Consider the following 20,987-nt stretch of genomic DNA (forward strand, 5'->3'; position numbering starts at 1 on the left):
AGTCATCCCAACACTGGTGGCATGACCAATTTTGACCATGTGTCACCACGCTCTCTGGCATCAAATAGTTATATCTGCTTAAAACTATGCGATATTCGACACCTAGTCGTAGGTATTTTTATTTCCATCTTCTCACCACACATTATTATGTAAATGGGTAAACACAAGAGATAGTGTGACGTGATAAATAGATGAGGATGTTGAAACGATCAATTACGGTATCTCACTAACATTAATCCCTGTCAAGTTTGTGAATCTTATCTTTTGGCTGTCATCCTTCCGACGGTCTTCCCTGATCTCTTTCGCTCGATTTCATGTATACGTCAATAATCACGTATTTTTCTGGGCGATTCAAAGCTTGCTACTGGCAATAATAGAACCATGTTTGCCAGTGTATTGTATATGGCAGTGGATTTCACCACGGCCAAGCGCTTCACGAAAAAAATGAGTCGAAAACGCCAGAACTTCATCACAAATTTATTGCACATCAAAGAAGAAGCAATCTCGTGTAACAAATACATATCATTTCCAGAGTTTAACGACGCCCGAAGTCGAAGCGGTTACCAACAGATTTTGAGACACCTTGAAAGTCGCTATGTCCGTGATGATGTTGTGATGGCACGTTTCGATAGAGCCGGACCTGGTCTCCTGGGCACCTTCCACGGACGGGCCGGAAGCACCCTTCTTCTTAGCAGCGTGCTCCTGGAAAATATCTCAGATCTATATAAAATAAGGCAATCACTGATATCATTGTTTTTTAGTTTCAATCTCTTTTGAATCACTCAGAGAAATCACACCCAGCTGGTAGAAGATATCAGAGAATTCTAAGATATTACTCATAGAAGAGTGGAAAGTAATCGATTGCCAAACCTGAATCACATCAGCACCCTCCACTCTTTTCACTTCGTAAACAACGCCGCCGCCAGCCATGGGCCGGCTGGAGAGAATCTTGGAATTGGGCGGGTCACGAATGTCCCACAACCTGTATGAGAATCAGGAGCACAGAATAGGGCTATGTGAAATACTCCAATAATAACCAAAACTTCTCAAGTCTGAGTAAAAACCAAGTCAAACAGTAACTAGGGATGATGGTTCATACTATGTTCGGTCCATTACTCCAATGATAACCAAAACGTCCCAAGTCTAAATAAAAAACTAAGTGAAACAGTAACTAGGGATGAGGGTTCATGTTATATTCACGTCATTAGCTTCCGGCATTGAAGAACCTATTTTCTATACCCATCTCTGAAGCCAAGGTGATAGCAGTACAAGAAAGTGGAATTCCAAAACTATTCATTCGATTAAAACAATTCAACTCATGAAAACGATAAAGCCCCGTATCAACTATTTTTTCTATTTTGCCGACAAAAGAACACTAACAGACGAATTCGATGCTTCTTGGGGAAAAGTAAAAATGACAGAAATTGTACTAGCCCCCTTCACGCATATGTTACAATTTTACCTGATTGCAGAATCGGTCCCCGCTGTGATAATGTTAATGTCGTTTGATTGACGGGTTACAAGGAGTCCGTTGACAGAATCTTGCGTTCGCTACAAAACAAATAATTTGTTCACAAAGAGAACAGGCCAGCTAACATTGTCAGTTCAAGGTAAAACGTTTGGAATTACCATTTGTCCCAGCACCAAGACTACAATCCAATGAGGGTCGAAGGGACACTGTGCTCTAAATATGACTTGGTGTCAAATTTAAGTGGAAGGTGTGAAAAACATTTTAGCAGCACCCTGCCTAAGAAAGTCTCCATGTTCAAAATGCAACTAAATAAGTTCAAAAATGCCATTCACTCTAGCTATCTCTGTAGCATAGATGTCACACATATGCCATTGCTTCTTTGTGAAACTACTCAACTAAACCGATGTGGTGTCTAAGACAGTTCCTTCATCATATCGGCTGATACCTATCTAAAATTACGTCTCTGACCTGATCGCGTCGAGTGAGGAAATAGTGGAACAACAGTGAAGAAATGCATGCCAGAAATTCCGCGCAAGGGTTAAGAAGAGATGATGTGTGACCTCAATACAGTGGAGATAGCCAGAGTGAAATGGTACCTTTCTTAAAAATTGGTTTGAATACCGTTGCTTTCTGAGGAAAATAGCTGCTGCCAAAATGTTTTTCGCGCTATGGTCTTCTATTTGAGACCACATCACACAAAGTGGTTTGATTCCAAATCACATATTCACCTGCCGCGGCAGCATAACGGGAACGGTGCTGGCCCATAGGGTCGTCGTGCAAGACGAGGTCTCCAGGTCCCAGACGTTGACCTCGTTGTTGCTGGAAACGGCAGATATGATGGACGACGGCCGCAGGGGATGAATGGCCATCCGGCGCACGGCAGCAAGGTGCTGATGCTGGACTTGCGTCACGGGCAGGCGGAATCGCAGGTCCCAGCAGATGTGCTTGCCCCTAAGCACAAGATGTAACGTCGGAATAAAAAATATTCGCTCACAACTGGTGCTTGAGTAGTATTGGATGTAATGATACTTCAAATTTAAACTTAATTACATATAGAAATATCGATGTGCACAAATTGAGATGTCTCGAAAGTGCTTGAGTAAGTACTTTCTATAAGTAGATATATTTGAGGTGTCGCATACTTTTTGTAGTCAATCAGAAATGGCTACTTGGGATTAAGAGATGCGTCACAAAGATTTAGTACTTGAAAAAAGTTTAAATACTTAGGTACTTGCTGGTAATCATCTCTGCTTGTGTTAAAGCCTAGCCAGCACAAAGCGAAATGTATGCCAACATTTCCTACAGGCAAGTCCCATATTGCCGTTTATATCAATTCTCAGATGTAAAAAAAACTTCTAATTCGACAAACTTGTCCGTGGCGACGCATAGCCAGTGCTGCTTCGGGTCCACGACCAAACATGTCATCAAGCCGTTGTGCAGATTGTGAGAGAGGGTGCAGACCGGCTTGTTATCGCGAAGGTCAAGGATGTTGATGTCTCCGTGCGCGGTAATGTAAGACACCAGGGAACCTGAAATATCGCGCGAAACACATTATAAAATAGACTGCTTTCTAGTTAGCAAAATCTCCAAATTCCGCAATTGAGCAAATCATTCCTTTCCAGGTTTACGTTACTTTAACGGCACAAATATGTTCAAGAAATTGAAAGAAATTGAATAAAAGTAATAAAATAATAAAAGTAGACATCCGTACATAAAATCGAGCTTACTGCGATAAAAGGGCGTGATATCCATGACGGAACTACCAGCGTTGCGGTCGCCAGAAAAAATGTCCGTCATCGTCAATATGTTGACGCAGTGAACGTCGCCTTTTGCGCCAGCACAAACGACTTGCTCGTCCCCGTTAAAGGCGCAGCACAACAGTTTTTGCCCTGCGAAAATAATAACGATGATGTCAAAACTTCACATACCGAGTCCAGAGGTGCGAGCGAGACAATTTTTATTCGTCAACCATATCAATCAATAACAAACACACAATTATGAAGACTACATCCGCTCATTTATGGTAACGAGCGATTTCGGAAAAACTAGCACACACCCGATTTGTCCCAGGTGCATTTCGACTGATTTATCACGCCCTTGCCGGACAACTTCTCGCAGTCCCAGAGCTTCAACGTGGTGTCGGAAGATACGGTGGCAAAGTGCTCGCTGGAGGGTGATACCGCGATACGGTTGACCGAGCCGCGATGCTCGAGCATGTGGCCGACGAGGATTCCGCGCGGCCTCCAAACTTCGGACGCCGTTTCGTGCCTGTCCTCTTCCAACGCTCTGAAAATTGCGATAATTTAATGACGCCTCGAATTCAAATCAGAATCAAGGCTTTGAAGGTAGAGCAAGGAATTTTCAACAGAACTGGATACAACTGTCTGAAAAATAGTTCAGGCACCGATGTTTTTCATAAGGTTCTATGCCACTTATTGGCTGAATTCACATAATGTATAAGCAACCCTTAACAAATTAGTAATTGTTGACGCCACTAACCACGTTGCTTGGAATTTAAGAACAGAGAGAGCGAGAGAATCTTCATTTTCATCCCACCTACATACAAAAGAAACAGACGAGCAGCCACGCGTTCGTAGCTGCAACTGATAGCGCTGGTGTTCATCCTTGAAACTATACTTTTGACGTTGGATCCAGAGCAGTGGCATCAATGAGTTCCGAACCAACGGTGGGGCTAATTTATGATAAAAATGGAGCTCCAGAGCTGGAGCAGTTTAATATTTACGACTGCTCCAAAGCCCTGATTTGAATGCCTTCTATATTCAACGGTGAGCATTCTGCAGAAATAACCAGAGTACATCAAAGTAGTCATCGTTGGTACTCAAGTAGCAGTAGAAATAACATGAAAAATTTCTACTCGAGCACTAGAACTGACAGCCCTGAACACCTCTGGACATGGGGAGACCATCGTCTTGTTATCTTGTCCTCATACGAACTCCGGCAACGCGGCTTACCTCCGTTTCACATCTGCCTCGTGCAGATCCCGCTGCCGATGCACCAGGTCGCGCAGATTAAGCTTACAGTTGGTGTACTTCAGCTGCATAGGCGGCATCTTGGCTTTCGCTTGCTTTATCTGTGGAGTCGTCACGCCCTCGAGCTGTGAAGTAGCGTAAATAATGAAAGAACTGTAAGGCGAGCTCGAAAACCAAAAATTGGTTGTGAATCGGATTCGGATTAGACGGCGAAGATGGCACGAATGCCAGCTCCGGCTGTATTCTTTCAATACAAATTAGACTTTCGCAGTCATCCAGTCCCTGAAACTAGCATTTAAATGAGTTCCGGGTTCAAATCCGGTCATTTCGACATTATCATTGTTTGGATTTGGATTTAGATCTTTGGATTCATTAAATTGCCGAACAGGTGTCACCGTGTCATATCCGGATTTTCACAGTTGACACAATGAAATACGAGAAAGCCCCACAAGTAAAAAGAAATAGAAAATATAGCCGACACCAATTCTTACATCTGGCTTTTTGACCATTTTGACCACCAGATTGTCGACGGAAAGTGGACAAAAAAGAGCTATTAAACCATCAAATCAACCAACCGTTTAATACTGGCAAGAAGCGTATATGCTAAAATAACATTAGTGCAAGCATCACTCAAGATAGAGAGAAAAAAATAGTGCCAAAAAAAAACAGTGGAAAAAGAATGAGAGAGAAAAGCAACATAAATGTGCCACAAGTCCGAGAGCGGACACACTCGAATCAACAAACTTGAGACATAGTGATCGGGGCGTCGGCCAAGTTGCGACTTTTCGTCTCATTTTTCTTCTTTTCGGAAACGTTGGCCGGGAGATCCCCATTGCCAAACATGCTCCTCCACTCCTCGTTCTGCTGAAACAATCCGGAAATTGCCAGCGTCCTTACGAGCGCACGATAAGCTAAACGACAAACCTGCACAAAACCTTCCTGGTTTTTGTTACGAGCCGGCGTTTTCTTAGACTGCTTCGGCAAGCTGTCTGTCGAGTTCTTGACTAAATCTGCGTGTCTGCGCAGTAGACTCTCTGAAGGCAAACAAAATTCATCACCATTTAAACCGGGGGTGTGCTGTCTTCTTGACATGTGGGCCAGACATGAGTTACAACGTGATGCCGTTTTCAGGTAATACCACGGTACCAGCATCTCATTAGGAATATATAATGGTGATGATGAGACTTTAGAAGAAAAATTGGTCTGAGGCAACCAGTGTTGGGATCAAGTCACTACCTTCGAGTCACGAGTCATCTCGAGTCATTGCAGATTTTGACTCAAGTCAAGTCAATCGATTTTCGAAGGTGACTCGAGTCAAGTCACTCGATTTTTGGAGGTGACTCGAGTCAAGTCGAGTCAAGTCACGAGTCAAGTCACAATTCAAGTCAAATTGAATTTTCGAAGTATGAGTGCTGATTCAAGGTCATAACAATATTAAAAGCTGTGTGAAAGACAGATCAATTAGCCTTTATCTCGAATCAAATAACGAATATAAAGTTAAATATACATGCACAAAGGCGTTTTATCGCACACGCACACGTAGAACTGCTGATACAATACGTGAGTAACTGTATAGTTATACATGCTACGGTCTGTTATTATCAGCAAAAAATAGAGGACCAAATGCGAAGCCTCGAAAAGTTTAAACGGATTGATATGATAGAATACACTAGCCATCTACACAACCGTGAGAATATAAACGCATAAACTATATTCTTTCGATTTAAATGATGCACTGCGCAATGTAAACACTGCGCCATCTAAGACACATAACCATTAGATTAATGTACTACTACCACAGCAACGTAGCTGTGATCATTTCATTTGCGGCCAATTTATTTGTGATGTAGCAATGGAGGACCAGTGGAAGTGGAACGTACAATAAGTGAAAGACTGGTTGCTCTCACGAGTGTCACTGGCGTATCGCGAGTCGTGACTTATCCGAATACACTAATGATACAGTGATTTAGTCGACATCATTTACTTATTGATGACTTGAAATTGACTCGTAAATTTTGCTCCGAGTCACGAGTCAATCGACATTTCTGAAGCGCCGAGTCAAGTCAAGTCAAGTCATTTTTGCAAAGTGACTCGAGTCAAGTCAAGTCATGCGAAAAAGTTGACTCGAGTCTGACTCAAGTCAAGTCATGACTCGAGTCATCCCAACACTGGAGGCAACACATCACAACTGAAGGCAACTCACGCGGCGCTAATAAAAATTCTCAAATGATGGAATACATTTCGTCAAAATATTCATGCGGAAAGACGACGTATGCATATTTTAGTGATTTTGGCCCTTTCTTAATCCATGTGGTGAGCTTAGCTCAAACGTACCAGACCAGGCTAAAGTACAAACTCAATTCAAGAGCATCACGCCATTTTAAGCTATCACTTCAAAGCGGGCACCACAAATATTCTCTTGCGAACTCCTGATTCCTCAAAATTGGGTTTTGTTGGAATAGCCTCATCTCATACACAGAAGGAATGAAATTAAACTCCTTTTTTCTACTTTTTCCTATGTGAATTCCATGCTCTGTATTGTCAAGATATTCACCCCAAACACAATAAGGCATCCCCGATCACAAAGCATGTCTATGATAAATTTCCCTGCTTTTTAACAGGTGCTTTCTCGCGCTACAGATAGACATCGATTCAAAATTCAAGGCATACACACTAGCGTTGGGACCCCGGGAAATCCCGATCCCGGGATTAACCCCAATGAAATCCCGGGATTTGTGAACCGCATCTACCAAGGCTTACGTTGCGTCATATGTCATTTTTTGGTAATAAAGCAGTGTCACAAACTCGACAGATTGTACAAAACATTGTTTCGTAACCTTACGTCCCTGCAGCGCTCCTTTTCGAAAATGGTCTACGTCTGGCGCCCCCACCCATATTTTAAGGATATTTCGCCAACAAATTACGAAACCGTCCAAGCGACGATAGTCTTGATCAGTGGTTCCTAACCATTTTGAATGTCGGAGCCGCATTTCAAACTTCAGAGTATACGTAGGGCGTCGCATTAAAACACTCGAGTAGACTATATCCTTATAACGAAAATTTTAAAAGTAGCTAATAACCTACCTTTAAATCTCACCATCTAGCAAACTCAAAAGCATGCACATGCTCATAGACTTCTATAGATTGTATATCTGTTATTTTAGCATTGGTAGACGCAGATTGGCAATTGCTAGACATTAAAATAAATTGAAAATTCATATCATTACCACAACATACTATTTTGTTGTTATGTGATAGCTCTTCAGTCTTCATACATTACCGCACTTGATACACAATCTTGCGGGGGATTATTCGCAGAATAATATTGGACTTATTGCAATTTATACTCGACTATGAGCCGTTATTTTGATGTTAGTCAGATTGTGTCAAAATTTACTCTTCAGAAAGACGATATATAAAGATCTACTAGCAGCAGAACTCAAGATATATCGTTGTCTGACGGGTATTCATCCGTGCGTTTGACGCTAGTCTGCAAGAATTCTGTTTCTCTGTTCTCAGAAGCGGCCTTGGACGGCTTTAGACATAACGAATACCCCTAACTTCAGCATTCATATACAGAAATTGCCTATACCTATTTATAGTAACGAGCAACAACTGTCGTCAATTTTAGAGGTCTCTCAGAGCCGCAAGAACGCTACCTTGAAGCCGCGGTTGGGAATCACTGCTCTTGATGGTCGCATGTTTTGAGTCAATATTACAAGGAATAAATGTTGTTTATGTAGCTTGTATGTATGTGTATTTTACTATTTTGCTAATCCCGGAAAATCCTGGGATTGAGAAGCGAAAATCCCGGGAAATCCCGATCCCGGGAATTCAAATTTGATAACGAAGTCCCAACCCTAATACACACCCACAGACACAAATTCAGTTTAACAGTTCTGCCCAAGTTACGACTAATTGCGATTCTCCAAAAGACCCCGTCACTGAAATCAGAATAGCTTACAAACCTCCAGACGGCTTCACGACCATGCCAACATCGATATGCCCGAACTGCGTTATCTTCGAATGCACCCCGTCGACGTTAGCGGCGGTGATACCGGCGACAGTGGAGCGATGCCGGCTTTGACGCTTTAGGAAGTCTCGAAGGTTCAATATTTTTTCCTCTTCTTCGCCGTCCATTCCCTGAAACGAGACAGCATAAAATATATGGCTGCCGTTAATAAAACGCGCCTTCCATTACGTGAGATTCAAGTTTTTGTAGCGTCTGAGTCAGAGAGCTGTCTGGCGATGAAGAATCGTAGATGGATTCGCTGGTGCCGTTCGAGTCTCTGAACGAAAAGGATACAATCTACATTATAGTGTTGCATTACAGTCCTAAAACTACATTGTTATTAATTCTTTAAAAGATCAGTCCTTATTGTTGACTTGTGCAATTAACCTTCGAATACCTACCTTTGAATCTTTCGCTGCTCCAACACATTTATCAAACCTTCGATATGAGGCGACGACAGGATAATCTCGTACAACCGCCGTTTCACAGCACATTTCGTCGCGGACAACAGCACGCATTTATCGGTAGGCTGTTAAAAGCGCAATATTGCACGCGAGTCGAGTAAAACACACGAGCTACGCACCTGTATTATAGGAGTCATGAGATAGCTTTTCAACTTGGGCAACACGTGACAGTGCAAGTCGATGAGGGAAAGCTTTTTAGAGCTCGCTGAAATGAAGCCGATTGTGTTCTAAAAATATAGAATACGGTCATCAATATAAATGATTACTGAACAATTATTTTCTACAGCCCAGTCGCTACAACAATGTCTTCTAGCTTACAAGTGAATTCAGCACTTGGCGACCCTTAATCCTAACCCTAACTTGACCCTAAGTTAGACCGGAACCCGAATAAATTAATACATACACAGATTGTGATGAGTTCCAAAGTGCTGAATTAACCAAGTGACGTATACCACAATTCAAGCTCATATTTAGTGAAACATTAATTTTCGAATTTATTATTACAATATTGATGCATCTCTTTCGTACTACTGATAGATCTATTCTATAAGCGGAGGCGGCCGGTACCGAAATGGATTTTTTCTGCTTGCACCGTTTGTTCATGCATTCAAGGTGTTGGATGGTAGTTCCACTTCCGCTTCTCCCGTTTTTGAAGCAATGCCTTTCAAAATTTGGATTTTATGAATAGCGAGTAGTGTTTGAGATTGTTCGAGTCACTTTTACGAGGGAAACCTTTTCGATCACCTTTGTCCTATCTCACAATAACAGTCGTGTTTTCGATTGCAATGACTAATATAGAAATCAACGTTGCCTAACGCACTCACAAATCGTATCCACTTGCAAGGATGTTGAAGAAGAGGTATTGCTTCGTCCAGCAACTTCAGTGCCAGATGTTTAGACAGCAACCCGGCAGTCGTTAACGACGCCAGGGTATCCAGCGTCTTGCAGATAACGTATTCCTCGCTATCATTCAAACCTGCAATGCAGACACACTGTCAGAGCATTACGTGGGATATGGCTATTTTATTGAAACAGACATTGAATTTTTTAGTTTATAATCGTTTTTCATGAATTGCGTGAAAATTGGCATGCTTTACAATGATAATGGCTTTTCGCGTGCCTCTTATCGAGAATTCCATCATAATTCGCCATTTTCTTCCCTTTATCATGCCGATAAGAGGAACACGAAAAGTCATTGCGGTATTAAACACCATTATGAACGTAATTTTGAAGACTTTCTTCAATATTGTACAAATCAGGTATTCAATAATAAATGAATCAAAAGTCTTGAAAAATGTTGGGCCTGTTACCAGGATAGGGTATAGGAACACAAGGAGGCATAGCAAAGCCTTCTCACCACCTATAAAGCCAATCTAGTAACCAGTACTGTAAGCACGTTCTTGTATTATATATGTTGTTTAAGCTATTCATGTATGAGGATTCAAGTATCTTGTTTAGTTGTGTATTCTATCTCACCTGCAAGTCACAACAACAACCCACCTTGTTCAAGTAACGGCTTCAGCAACACGCTGCTCTGCCACCCGACGTATGACGAAACCCAAACCAACGAATCGAAAAAGGCCGACCTCAGCTGCCAGTCGTGCTTGTCATTCAGAAACGTGATCATGTGACTCAAAATAACGTCGTTGCACTTGGAACGTCCGAAAAACGTGCACAGTTTCTCCACGGAGTTCCGTAACAGGCACTGACGCACCGTGCTGTCCGGATCGCTGAAGAGCGCTTGCACTGTTTCCTAAAGGAGAAAGACATTGTCTAGTCACTAACTCGACAGGATTTGTATTATCCTGTGACAATTTTGGATTTTGGATTTGGATTTTTCAACTTGATTTTTCATTAGTGTTAATTCTACAATTTCTATTTTGATTCCCATAAATTTCTCTGCAAAATTTTCTCTCGTTTTCGCTACCATAAGCATCGACCTGCATAGTATCGTGAATATATCAAGTTGAACTTATATTTTTCATTTTTAAATTCTAATAAATTCTTCTGAATAGCTTCTTGGAGGTATAGAACTTCAATATACAATTGTATAGTATATTCATATTGAAATGAACCCGAATACTTCCAGTTAACACTCGTCGCGGGTAATCGTCAGCAACTAGCAGAGAATTGGAAAGAATATTTTATATCAACAATCGTATCACAAAATATGACATCACCGGCATGCACAATTTTCTCTCACTTCCCTACACCAACCTGCATAGTGTCGTGAATACTTTCGAGTTGAACGTCATATCCTTGGGTGAGAGTGTCTTTCCCGGTCGCTTCAGGGTTGCTGTTGTCGAAGTTGGAGGCGTTGAGGAACTTTAACGCCGTCTCGGCCAGAAGTGCAATGTGGGAAGCAAAAGTTTGTCTGCCAAACGACAAGGAAAGCACTCTCGCAATGAACATAAAAATCTATCGGCGGTTAATAACTACACGACATACGACAACGGCCGCAATCCGGTAGGCAATGCAAATCAATGCAGTAAAATCAGTAGAAGGTAGGTACCGTCCCATAAGTCGCACGCAAAAAGTGATGGCAACGTATTATTATATCGTGATATAAAAAGATTAATGATAGGCAAAATCAAATAACAGATATTTCGAGGCAGACACTGAAGAATTGAGTCGTATCGAACCGCTTTTCAATGTTATTTCGTTGATTGAAATTTCTAGTGGTACAGCAATCAATCAAAACGATATTGAAAACAATTCACACCGAGAAAAATGAAACAATGATGTAATGAAATAACTAAACAATCGTGGGATTCGTGGATCCCAAACGACCCAACGGTATTACAAACATATTGCTTTCAGCAGTTACAACACAGCTGGAGCTTGACGATATTTATCGGCCTGATTGGTAAGCCAATAAAACCATCCTACTAACTTCGAGCCTTGAAAAATCGATATGAGGTAGTAGCTATCCTTCATTACATGCACAAGACGGCCAACTATGTTCACGACAACGAAACTTCTGTAGAGTAGCAACCAATTTGCCGTATTTCGGCTAACATTTTCGCATTTGGAATCCTCTCACTGTTACGAAGTGATAATGAGGCTTGAGACTTTATACTCGACTGAGAAGCGAGTGTAAAAAGGATGTAAAAAGGATGTAAAAATGATGTAAAAACTCGGCAACAGAAAAATATTGGTAGGGTCGCTGCTGTCATCCAAAATTATCACCTTACGAAAACGGCGTTATCACGAGTGAGATGAGCTGATCCAGGGAAAATAAATTCCGGAAATATGTTGACTTCACTCGGCGGCACAGCCTTCACGAACGTCGCGCATCCGGACAGGGCTTGGAACGCGCTTGCCCTCACTCTCGGCATCTTGTCCCGCACCATCTCCATGAGATATGGGATTATACTGCAAGAGAACGCGTCCGTAAATTATTGCAAAAGAACGCAGAGCAAGTGAGGACTCCCACACTTATATCGACAAGGGTTCGAAATGCAGAACGATTCAAGTCGAAGTGGTATTAGGTGGAAAACAGCGAAAATGTTCCAAATTCTGTCAAACGTCTATAAGAGATTATGAGGCTCCACTTTTAATAGAGTCGCTACGATTCTAATCTTGAACTATCCTTTACTATTTTACTGCATCTATAACAAAATTTACATTCTGTACTTTATGTTGAGTAAAGGAAAGGACGTAGTCTCTTTTTGTCCTTGATGTTTTTTGCGGCATATACACCGACTCATGATACACATACACACGATCTGTGCATATGCATATGCATACCATGAGTGCATGATGTGCATATGCCGCTGGACAAGGAAGTGCAGATATAGCCTTTACGGCTTTCCAAGTCATGCACCACCCTCCCATGCTATCCCAGTAATGCATGAGCGCCAAGCAGGGAAGTCATGGATACCAGTGTTACTAATCATTTCTTTGGTCTGACCCGGCCGGGGATCGAACCCACGACCTACCAATCAAGAAGCCGGACGCTTCACCATTACGCTATCTTGTCATAAGTAAAAGTTGTTTTGTTATGCAGATTGGTAGCCACAGCCACAGAATCGGCCTACAGATTACGAATTACAGAAGAATACTGAAAAATGAAACAGTGAAGTAGAAATGTAGGAAGTCTTACATCACAAGACAAAATTCACTTTGAGTACCCCAGTAAACCAGAAGTACTTCATCACTGACCACCTCTTGAGCAGTCTCGAAGTGCCTATGACAATGCAAAATGCTATTTCGACTGATATTCGAGTTGAAATAGACGCATTCACGGAACCTATCCAGTGCAGTACCCATACACTGCACTTCAAACGAGACAGCTTCGGTTTCACCCACCGTTCCAAAATGTCGTGCGAAGTCAAATGCTTTGCGAGCTCCGTCACGATCTCGATCGCTCTCAGCTTGCAAAAACAATACCGAAGTCTCCGGAGACAGGACAACGCGATTGCCGCCACCATTATCAACGATTCCGGAGTCTCCCACTGCATAATAAAAACGCGCAAGTCGTGTTACCGTCGCGGATCGTAGCAATTGCGGCAAACAAAGCGCATACATCTGGGAGGCCACGCACGGTGGCTGGTAAATCAGCATGAAGCAAGTTGATGGTTTGATCGGCCGACAGAAGCGGTGGTTCGCAAAATCGGCCCAAATACTTTTTCAGATGCGTGTAAAACTCGATTGGAAACGCTTTTCCCTGAAGTGAAATCAACAATTACTAGATAACTGGCGTATTCTCTTTCTGCAGATACCAGTCCTTTTTATACGTTTAACAACTCGAGGTAGACATAGACTACTTTCTAAATACGATCAAACCCATCTGCTACAAACAACAACCACTTATAATGCAATGAAATGAGCACTGGGCAGTGATTATCTACTACGAAGACTGAAAATGAGAAATTTCGAGATTAGATATTAGAACTATAAGCGCACGCGCAGAACAGGGTAGCTTGCTGACCCGTGAATCGTTGCTACCAGCAACCAATCATGTGACAGTAGTCCTGCCAATAGCCTGCAGACTATGATGCTATTCAAATATTGTCAGCAGCAACAACAACAACTGGCATTGCTCCTCACTACTCACGGGGGCAACATATAAAGAAAAACACACTGACATGGGGTTGAGTGAAATTTTTTTCATATTACTAACAAAATTAAACAGAACGATTGAGACGCTCACCTTCCATTTGCTGAGATATTGCTCGGCGGTGTAGCGTTTATTCGGCTGCCTCTGGATCATATGCTCGATTAGCGACTTGATATCAGGATCGTCGATCTTCGACAAACACGACGACGGATAATACTTTCCTTCTCTGGGAGAACGAAAAAAATTTGCCACAGTGTTGGAATTTAGTCTTCCAAAGCCTACCCTAGTCTAATAGCGACCATTTCAAAATCTTCAAAAACAAACCAAAACAATAGAGTAATGTGTAGCGGTGTGGGGTTGCCACACCATACCGTTGGTCGCGCCGAGTCGTCCACATCATGATTCGGTATAAGTTTCACCCTGCCCATTCACCTGGGCTCGGACCCGTGCTGGTTTTGCTCGTCACTGGGCGAGAGGTAGTCTGTAGTCTAATGAAGTACTGCACAATTCTACTTGCACTACATCAAGTGGTAATGATATTCGTCTACTTCTAAAAGTTTCAGGATAACTACTCGCTTCCACAACTTTGTATTTAGAAAAATACAAGTAATTGTTTGGTTATTCAGGTATAACTAAGCCTACAATACTACTTTTTACTTTTTACTCACTAGAAAATGGCTACTTAAAGTTGTACTAGAGCAGAAATTTCCGACTTCTACTTGGGCATCAACGATTATTACTTTGATCACCTCTGGCCTGGGTTCTACGAGACAAGCCATGGACTTCCAAAGCAGCGGTGTAACCACCGAGCTATCATCCGCAACGCAAAATTCTCACTTGCCTACAGGCGTCACCCAAGCTTTGTATCTTATCTTACCTAAATGCGAGAAGTTGCGAAAAATCAAAAGGTGGAGTCCCGTCCGTGAAGAGTTCGGCAATGACGCAGCCAGCAGAAAAAATGTCCATAGAGGGAAGCAGCGTAGTCTCGGAAGCGTCGATCATTTCTATGTTCGAATCCAGGAATCGCTCCGGAGCGATATAGCAAATCCGTCTTCGAGACGTGTCGAAGAAATAGTTGAAATCGGCCGGGTTGTCGTCAGGCACCTGTATGGGCTTGTAGCTGCGGATGCAATTGAATCGGTTCTAAGGTCTTCGTTATACTTTGCAGCGTATCGCCATTGAAAAAGCATTTGATAATCCTGTCCCGTGCATTACAGTAACATTTGATACCGTTAGTATACCATTTTACAATACAAAATTGCTGCAAATAGGGTTGCCATTGGCATGGTTCAAAAACAGCCAAAAACGATGAGAAAAAATGGTCATCACTAGGGTGGGTTTTTTTTACCAAAAAAAGGAAAATTTTGACCTAAAAAATCAATTTGGAATGAATTTTGATCAAATTTTGTCCTAACGTATGCAAATTAGGTGTTTTCCCACATAATGTTAAAATTGTACCACTTATCGTCATTTCTGGTTGGAACTGGCTGTCCTAACGAAGTAGTTTGGCCTGAAAAAACGTTTCTGGCTTAGAAACAGTCAAACAGACAACTTTTTACATGAAAAACCAATATTTTAACGAAATCTGGCCCTATGAAGAATTCCAGCTTGGTTACAATACGTATTATGGTAGAAATAATTAAAAAATTTAGTACCATAGTACAACGAGAGATGCCTTCCTACATTCTTGGGTAGAAAGTGCATGTCCTTACTAAGATGCTTGCCAAGGACGTTCAACAGCAGCAGTTGTTGGCTGACAACACTCAAGTTGTGAGTACACTACTGGTGACACGCCGTGTTGCTTCATTCTGACAATGTTGTCTAAATCACAATTTTTCATCATGCGCTTCTTAATACAAGAATGATGCAATGCCCAAGAAGTCTTTCTTCAGTTAGGATATTGCGGTACGTTGACCAAATGACCATAACGCCATGTCTACCTATTTGTTTTATTTGACCGTTTATGATTCACAATGAGCAGACAATTAGCCGTTTACAATGGTAGGCCTATAAAGTAGGCCACAAGCTGTAAAATATCACATGATACGTTCACCGAAAGTGCAAAATCCACGATACAAAAGAAATGCAGACGTCAAAAAAATTTTGACTATATGAACAATTTTGACAAATTTTGACCTAACGCTACTATTTTGACAAAATTTTGACAAATTTTGACATGTCAAAAAATAAAACGCCCTAGTCATCACTTTTGCCAAGTCCTAGTCATCTGACCTGTGGCGACCATTGAAAATATCATAAACTGAGGACGACGTAGTATATAGGACATCACCAATCAAAATAAAGACAAATCTTACAACTATGGGTGGTATGGCAACCCTGGCTGTTTCTACCTAACCGCTAGTGGCAACTGAATCTGTAACAGTCGCCAATCTCGCTTCATTTATGACGGCTGCGTAGCAGTAATGACGGCACTTTATAGCAGTGAGTTGAGTTCTACAGATATTTTTGAAGAATCAATAAAGGTCGGATATTTTCGTGAATACAGTACTCTTGAATGAAACCTCTCTTGTTCAATACCCATAATATGCACAGTCAAATGAGTATGAATGAAGTATGGTATTCCTCAACCATACGATTTACCCACACCATACCACACTATCCAGTCTATTCAAATATAGCTACATGCAATGCAAGAATAATAAATAGAAATTCAAATCTCACCTGGCAAAATCAGTAAGTAACAGCCAGTTCCACGATGTGATCATAATATTTTCACTTTTGATGTCTCCGTGGCATATTTCGAGTTTGGCCATCTGATTCAACGCGCACAGAAGTTGAAACGCCACCCATTTGCGTTCTATTGAGTTATAGAAGGGTCTGGTGCTGATGCGGTCGTACAGATTATGTTTAACATATTGTCTGAAACAAAAATGATATTTCCCAATCCACCCTAGTCTCTGAAGGCCAAAGCATAGTCATTACATATTAGAGTAATTAGACTATATAACAGAAAAGGTATTAGATTTAGCATTGCAATTTGCAATGATACGCCTGAACTCAAGATCCAGTTCATGTGACAAAAATTATCAGACAAATTGGTTTGATATCAAAGCATCAAACTGCACCTGAATAATAAAGCAGCTTTGTCCGTTAACATGATGGTTTGAAATGGCAGACAGTTGGAAGCGTGCTTCAATTTTGAACGTATCTTTTCGACTTCCGTCTTATAAGAGGAAAGGCTCAGACTGGGATCTCGCACAGCAAACACCTTCACGACGGCATATCCTTCTTCGTGTTTGACTCGAGCCACCTGAACAGATATTGCAATTTGCAAATTCGGAACACGTGCCAATACACTCGCCTGAACTATGGCTCTTAGCTCTTTCTTGTGGCAGGAACTTTCAAACATTTACGTATCGTACATAAAACAATAATTTCTATGTTACCATTGTGCGCCGGTTTGACTGATGATGGTGACTAATGGGGCAATGAAGAGACAAATGCTGTGCTGAGAACAAGCAGGTGATGGTGATGTTATAACCAGGGCAGGTGAATCAGATTCGCAATCATAACGTAAAATTTGATTTCCAGTAAATAGGCCTAGGACTTGGGGTTTTTAAGGATTCAATCAAGTGTCAGAATTGCACAAAAATCTGGCTTAACCCAGTATCACATAGTATTATCCAAGAAGTAAAGATTACAGGGTGATTAAACAATAGGCACAAAATCTGTAGTAATAATTCAGTCACTGGAAACATGAAACATGAACATTCTTTATTTTAAGAACCATTATTATGTCATCACTACATCTAAGAACCAATGAGTTACCTTCATGAAACGGGTGCTCCCGAGACTTTTCACAAATTGATAATCTGTAGCATCACCGAGATAGCTGTCAACACTCAAGATTTGTGAAGGAGCCGTGGCAGACAGATTGTTACCCATCGTCGTCGTTTGGATCAGTGCAACTCACAATACATGAAGTGATGTTGTTACTGTACTGATTTTACAGAGGGTACGATAAACAAAATGAACCTGTTGATATTTTACAGAATTATAAGTCACAGCTCGACCTCGAATAAGCGTTACGACTGATTGCACATAAACATGATAGCCCACATAAAATTTATTAATAATGTACAACGGTATGATTAACGACAGTGGATTCATATAATTATGCACCATCAGTCTTTTGAAGAGATTCCACATCATGCCACACTGCCATCAGTTGATTCACCTCTACCAAATTCCCTACATGCATTCATTTAATCATATAAAGAGATGGAAAATATAATGCACATTGCACATGTTTCAGTAATCTTATATATATCAGGATAGCCACAAAGGAAACGAATGAAATCGGTCTCCATTTGAGCTATCTTTCACACTGATTCCAATGTAAATTTGTAATCTAGTCGGGGGCTGGAACGACCCGATAAAATTGACATCTAAAGTGTTGTTCAGAACAAATGCACTTTGCAGTGCTGTGAAACAATGAGACCGTGACACTGCCGTTATATTGTTCGGTAGTAGCATTGCGTATGGAAGAAGTTGACCAGTTGCCATTAGGAGACGATTTTAGGATTGAATTATTTCGAATTGATAATAATGCCACATTCTGACATTGACATTATTTTTACGGCATACGGTACTCCACTGCTTTTCTTTGTTACTCACCGAACCAGCGGGCTCGATCGCACCTGAGTTGGCAATCACTGCTGCAGATAGTAGCGTACGGTGTGCGAGTCCGACATAAACTAGACTGCTATCCTGCCGTAGGTTAGTAATCTATATACATACATACATACATAAACAGCGACCAGCTGACTCCATTGGTTTGGCTTGGGGTTCTTCAGCAGTTTTGTATTGGTTTTTGTTGGTGCCACCAAGTGTCAGGCACCGATCATAATCAATGTACGCCTGGTGGATACCAGAGGTGGTCAGGATCCGGTTCAAGACCGGAGTAGGAGCAGGAGCAGGATTTCATAATAGAATGTAAACGTGGAATTATAGAGACTGTAGGATGGAGTGACGACTGATTTAAATGCCTAATTAATATTCATCCGCGACATATTTTGTTTGCGTGGTTTTTCAGCAATTATCTTGTAAAAATGGATATTTATGGTATTTTTGCCCATAATACTATAAATATGAGATATTATACCGGTATTAGTGCATTGATATACCGAAATATCTATATAAGTTGAACTACTCTATTTACACTGCGCGCAATAATATTTTCAACTCCCTTTAGATAGGTCACGCTCCGCTTTGCGGAGGGAGCTACCCATTGTTACGTGTACCATTAATAATCCCACATTGAATTCAGACGGTGGAAAGTTGAGTGTTTGGTTGGTTTAATGCATGCTTATCGATGGGAATGAGTCGGAGTATTGGAGGTTGAATACTTATAACGGACTCTGTGACTAATTGGACGTCTTAATATGTTTGGCCTGATTAGTGAATATCTTGGATACTCGCGTGACGGTCTTGCGTTTGTTGCCGTACGAAGCGATGAATATACCGGTATATAATCGCTGCACAATGCGCACGGTCGGTGAATACCAGCGATGATTTATGATATAATAGCTATTATAGTGGCGTATTATATGATTATAGAGGATAACAATAATAGGGCAGGCGATGAAAATGAAACGGCAATTCGTTGCAGGCGAATTGGGTATGCCATATCATGGTCCTTCTGGAAGGCGTCATTCAGCAGAATCTGTATGTATTTTAACTTGCCGACGAGAAAATATAAGTCACTTACCGTACTATTGTAGGACATTGCTGTGATACTATAGAATTAGCGAGCTATCTTCATGTACTGTTCCGGTGTGGTAATTGTTATTTGATTAGCAAAACGGAAATAAAATTCTGAGTATTATGCTTTCACAGAAATTTTGATTCCTTTATAACCGATACTTTTTCGTAAAAGTTATGGCCGAAGAATCATTGTGGGAGGATTGGGAATCCATCACCGAGGAGGAAATTTCCCAATGCTTTGAAGGATTGGATGAGTGGAGTGGAATAAGTTTTTACGTCTGTGAAGCCATATTTCCCACCGTAAGGGAACTCAAGAAGCACGGAAAAGTGCATAAGCTGAGCAACTGAGCAACTGAGCAAATTGACATCGACCGAATAATGGACATTTTGAAGATTGCTTGCCGTAATTGTCATTCTATTTCCAGGCGTGGACCACGATTTGAGGAATTGGATTTAAATCTTATTGTTCCACTTGTCAAACGCTTGAATGCTGTGTTCTGTGACGTTGGTACTGATGGTATTTATCAATACTACTCCAACATTTGCCAGCAGGCAAGCAAACTTCTTGGACTGCAGCATCAGCTTCTTGCTGCATCTTTGCTCGTGAAGATTGTTGATGCACTTGTTCACCAAGCTGAGGAAAAAGTTTCCACTGCAAGAATGTCTGGTATCAATAGCAGGGAATCGAGTATGGTATATTGTACCAAATCTGGAATATTTTTGTGCCTCACTGTCTCTGGCAACTCTTTTCTTGGAAAAGGTATCTTCCTTTCTTTTTATATGAATAAATATATCAATTGGAATCGTTTGGTGCATTGGTTTCTTGATCTGAGTGAGAGATACCCTGCATACCTTTATGATTGTGCTACATCTTTCAGGCAAATTTAGCTTAGGCAGAGCTCCCACTTTGAGTTGCTTTGTGGTTTTGAGCTGAATGATGTCGCTCTCCTCAAAATGATTTTCGCAGATTGCGGCTCTATTATAAATTACACTGTTAATTCTGTTGAAGTTGAGACAGCTGCTTTACTTACGTCTCCTTAATGGAGCAACGTCTTGATACGATCTCCTTTTGAGGGGTCCCTGATGGAAAGGAGGCTGGCCATTGCTGCGTGCTGCTTCTGGGCCGCTTCATTCCTTAACAGCTCTGGTCTTCGTACCGTGAATAAGGACCTCTTACGAGATTGATCACTACGCGGAATGTTCACATAGGTACATCCAGGGATAGCGCAGTTTTTGGCCATAATTGCCGCGGAGGATCTAT

General features: G+C 41.4%; 1 protein-coding gene across 2 annotated transcripts; it reads right to left on the reverse strand.

Moving 5' to 3' along the window:
* Positions 1-461: 461 nt before the first annotated feature.
* On the reverse strand, positions 462-18,782 carry LOC145456877 (phosphoinositide 3-kinase regulatory subunit 4-like). 2 transcript variants are annotated; one of them, XM_080335011.1, is made up of 26 exons: positions 18,638-18,782; positions 17,789-17,995; positions 17,086-17,270; positions 16,682-16,879; positions 14,877-15,119; positions 14,093-14,225; positions 13,466-13,606; positions 13,249-13,394; positions 12,127-12,312; positions 11,155-11,311; positions 10,438-10,690; positions 9,762-9,913; positions 9,057-9,164; positions 8,875-9,002; positions 8,663-8,750; positions 8,430-8,604; positions 5,386-5,495; positions 5,206-5,325; positions 4,444-4,586; positions 3,528-3,757; positions 3,199-3,360; positions 2,841-3,000; positions 2,200-2,422; positions 1,463-1,551; positions 871-982; positions 462-702 (listed from the first exon to the last, which is right to left on the reverse strand). In XM_080335011.1, exons 2-26 carry the CDS (start codon positions 17,903-17,905, stop codon positions 523-525), a joined length of 3,939 nt encoding a protein of 1,312 aa, XP_080191137.1. In that variant the 5' UTR covers positions 17,906-17,995; positions 18,638-18,782; the 3' UTR covers positions 462-522. The 2 variants fall into 2 exon arrangements, with proteins under 2 accessions (XP_080191137.1, XP_080191138.1); XM_080335012.1 differs by having other exon boundaries at positions 5,206-5,322; positions 18,638-18,781.
* Positions 18,783-20,987: the final 2,205 nt, after the last annotated feature.

The sequence above is a fragment of the Botryllus schlosseri genome, chromosome 15 (genome assembly GCF_051294905.1).
Source record: "Botryllus schlosseri isolate E-star chromosome 15, Bs_hap1, whole genome shotgun sequence".
NCBI lineage: Eukaryota > Metazoa > Chordata > Ascidiacea > Stolidobranchia > Styelidae > Botryllus > Botryllus schlosseri.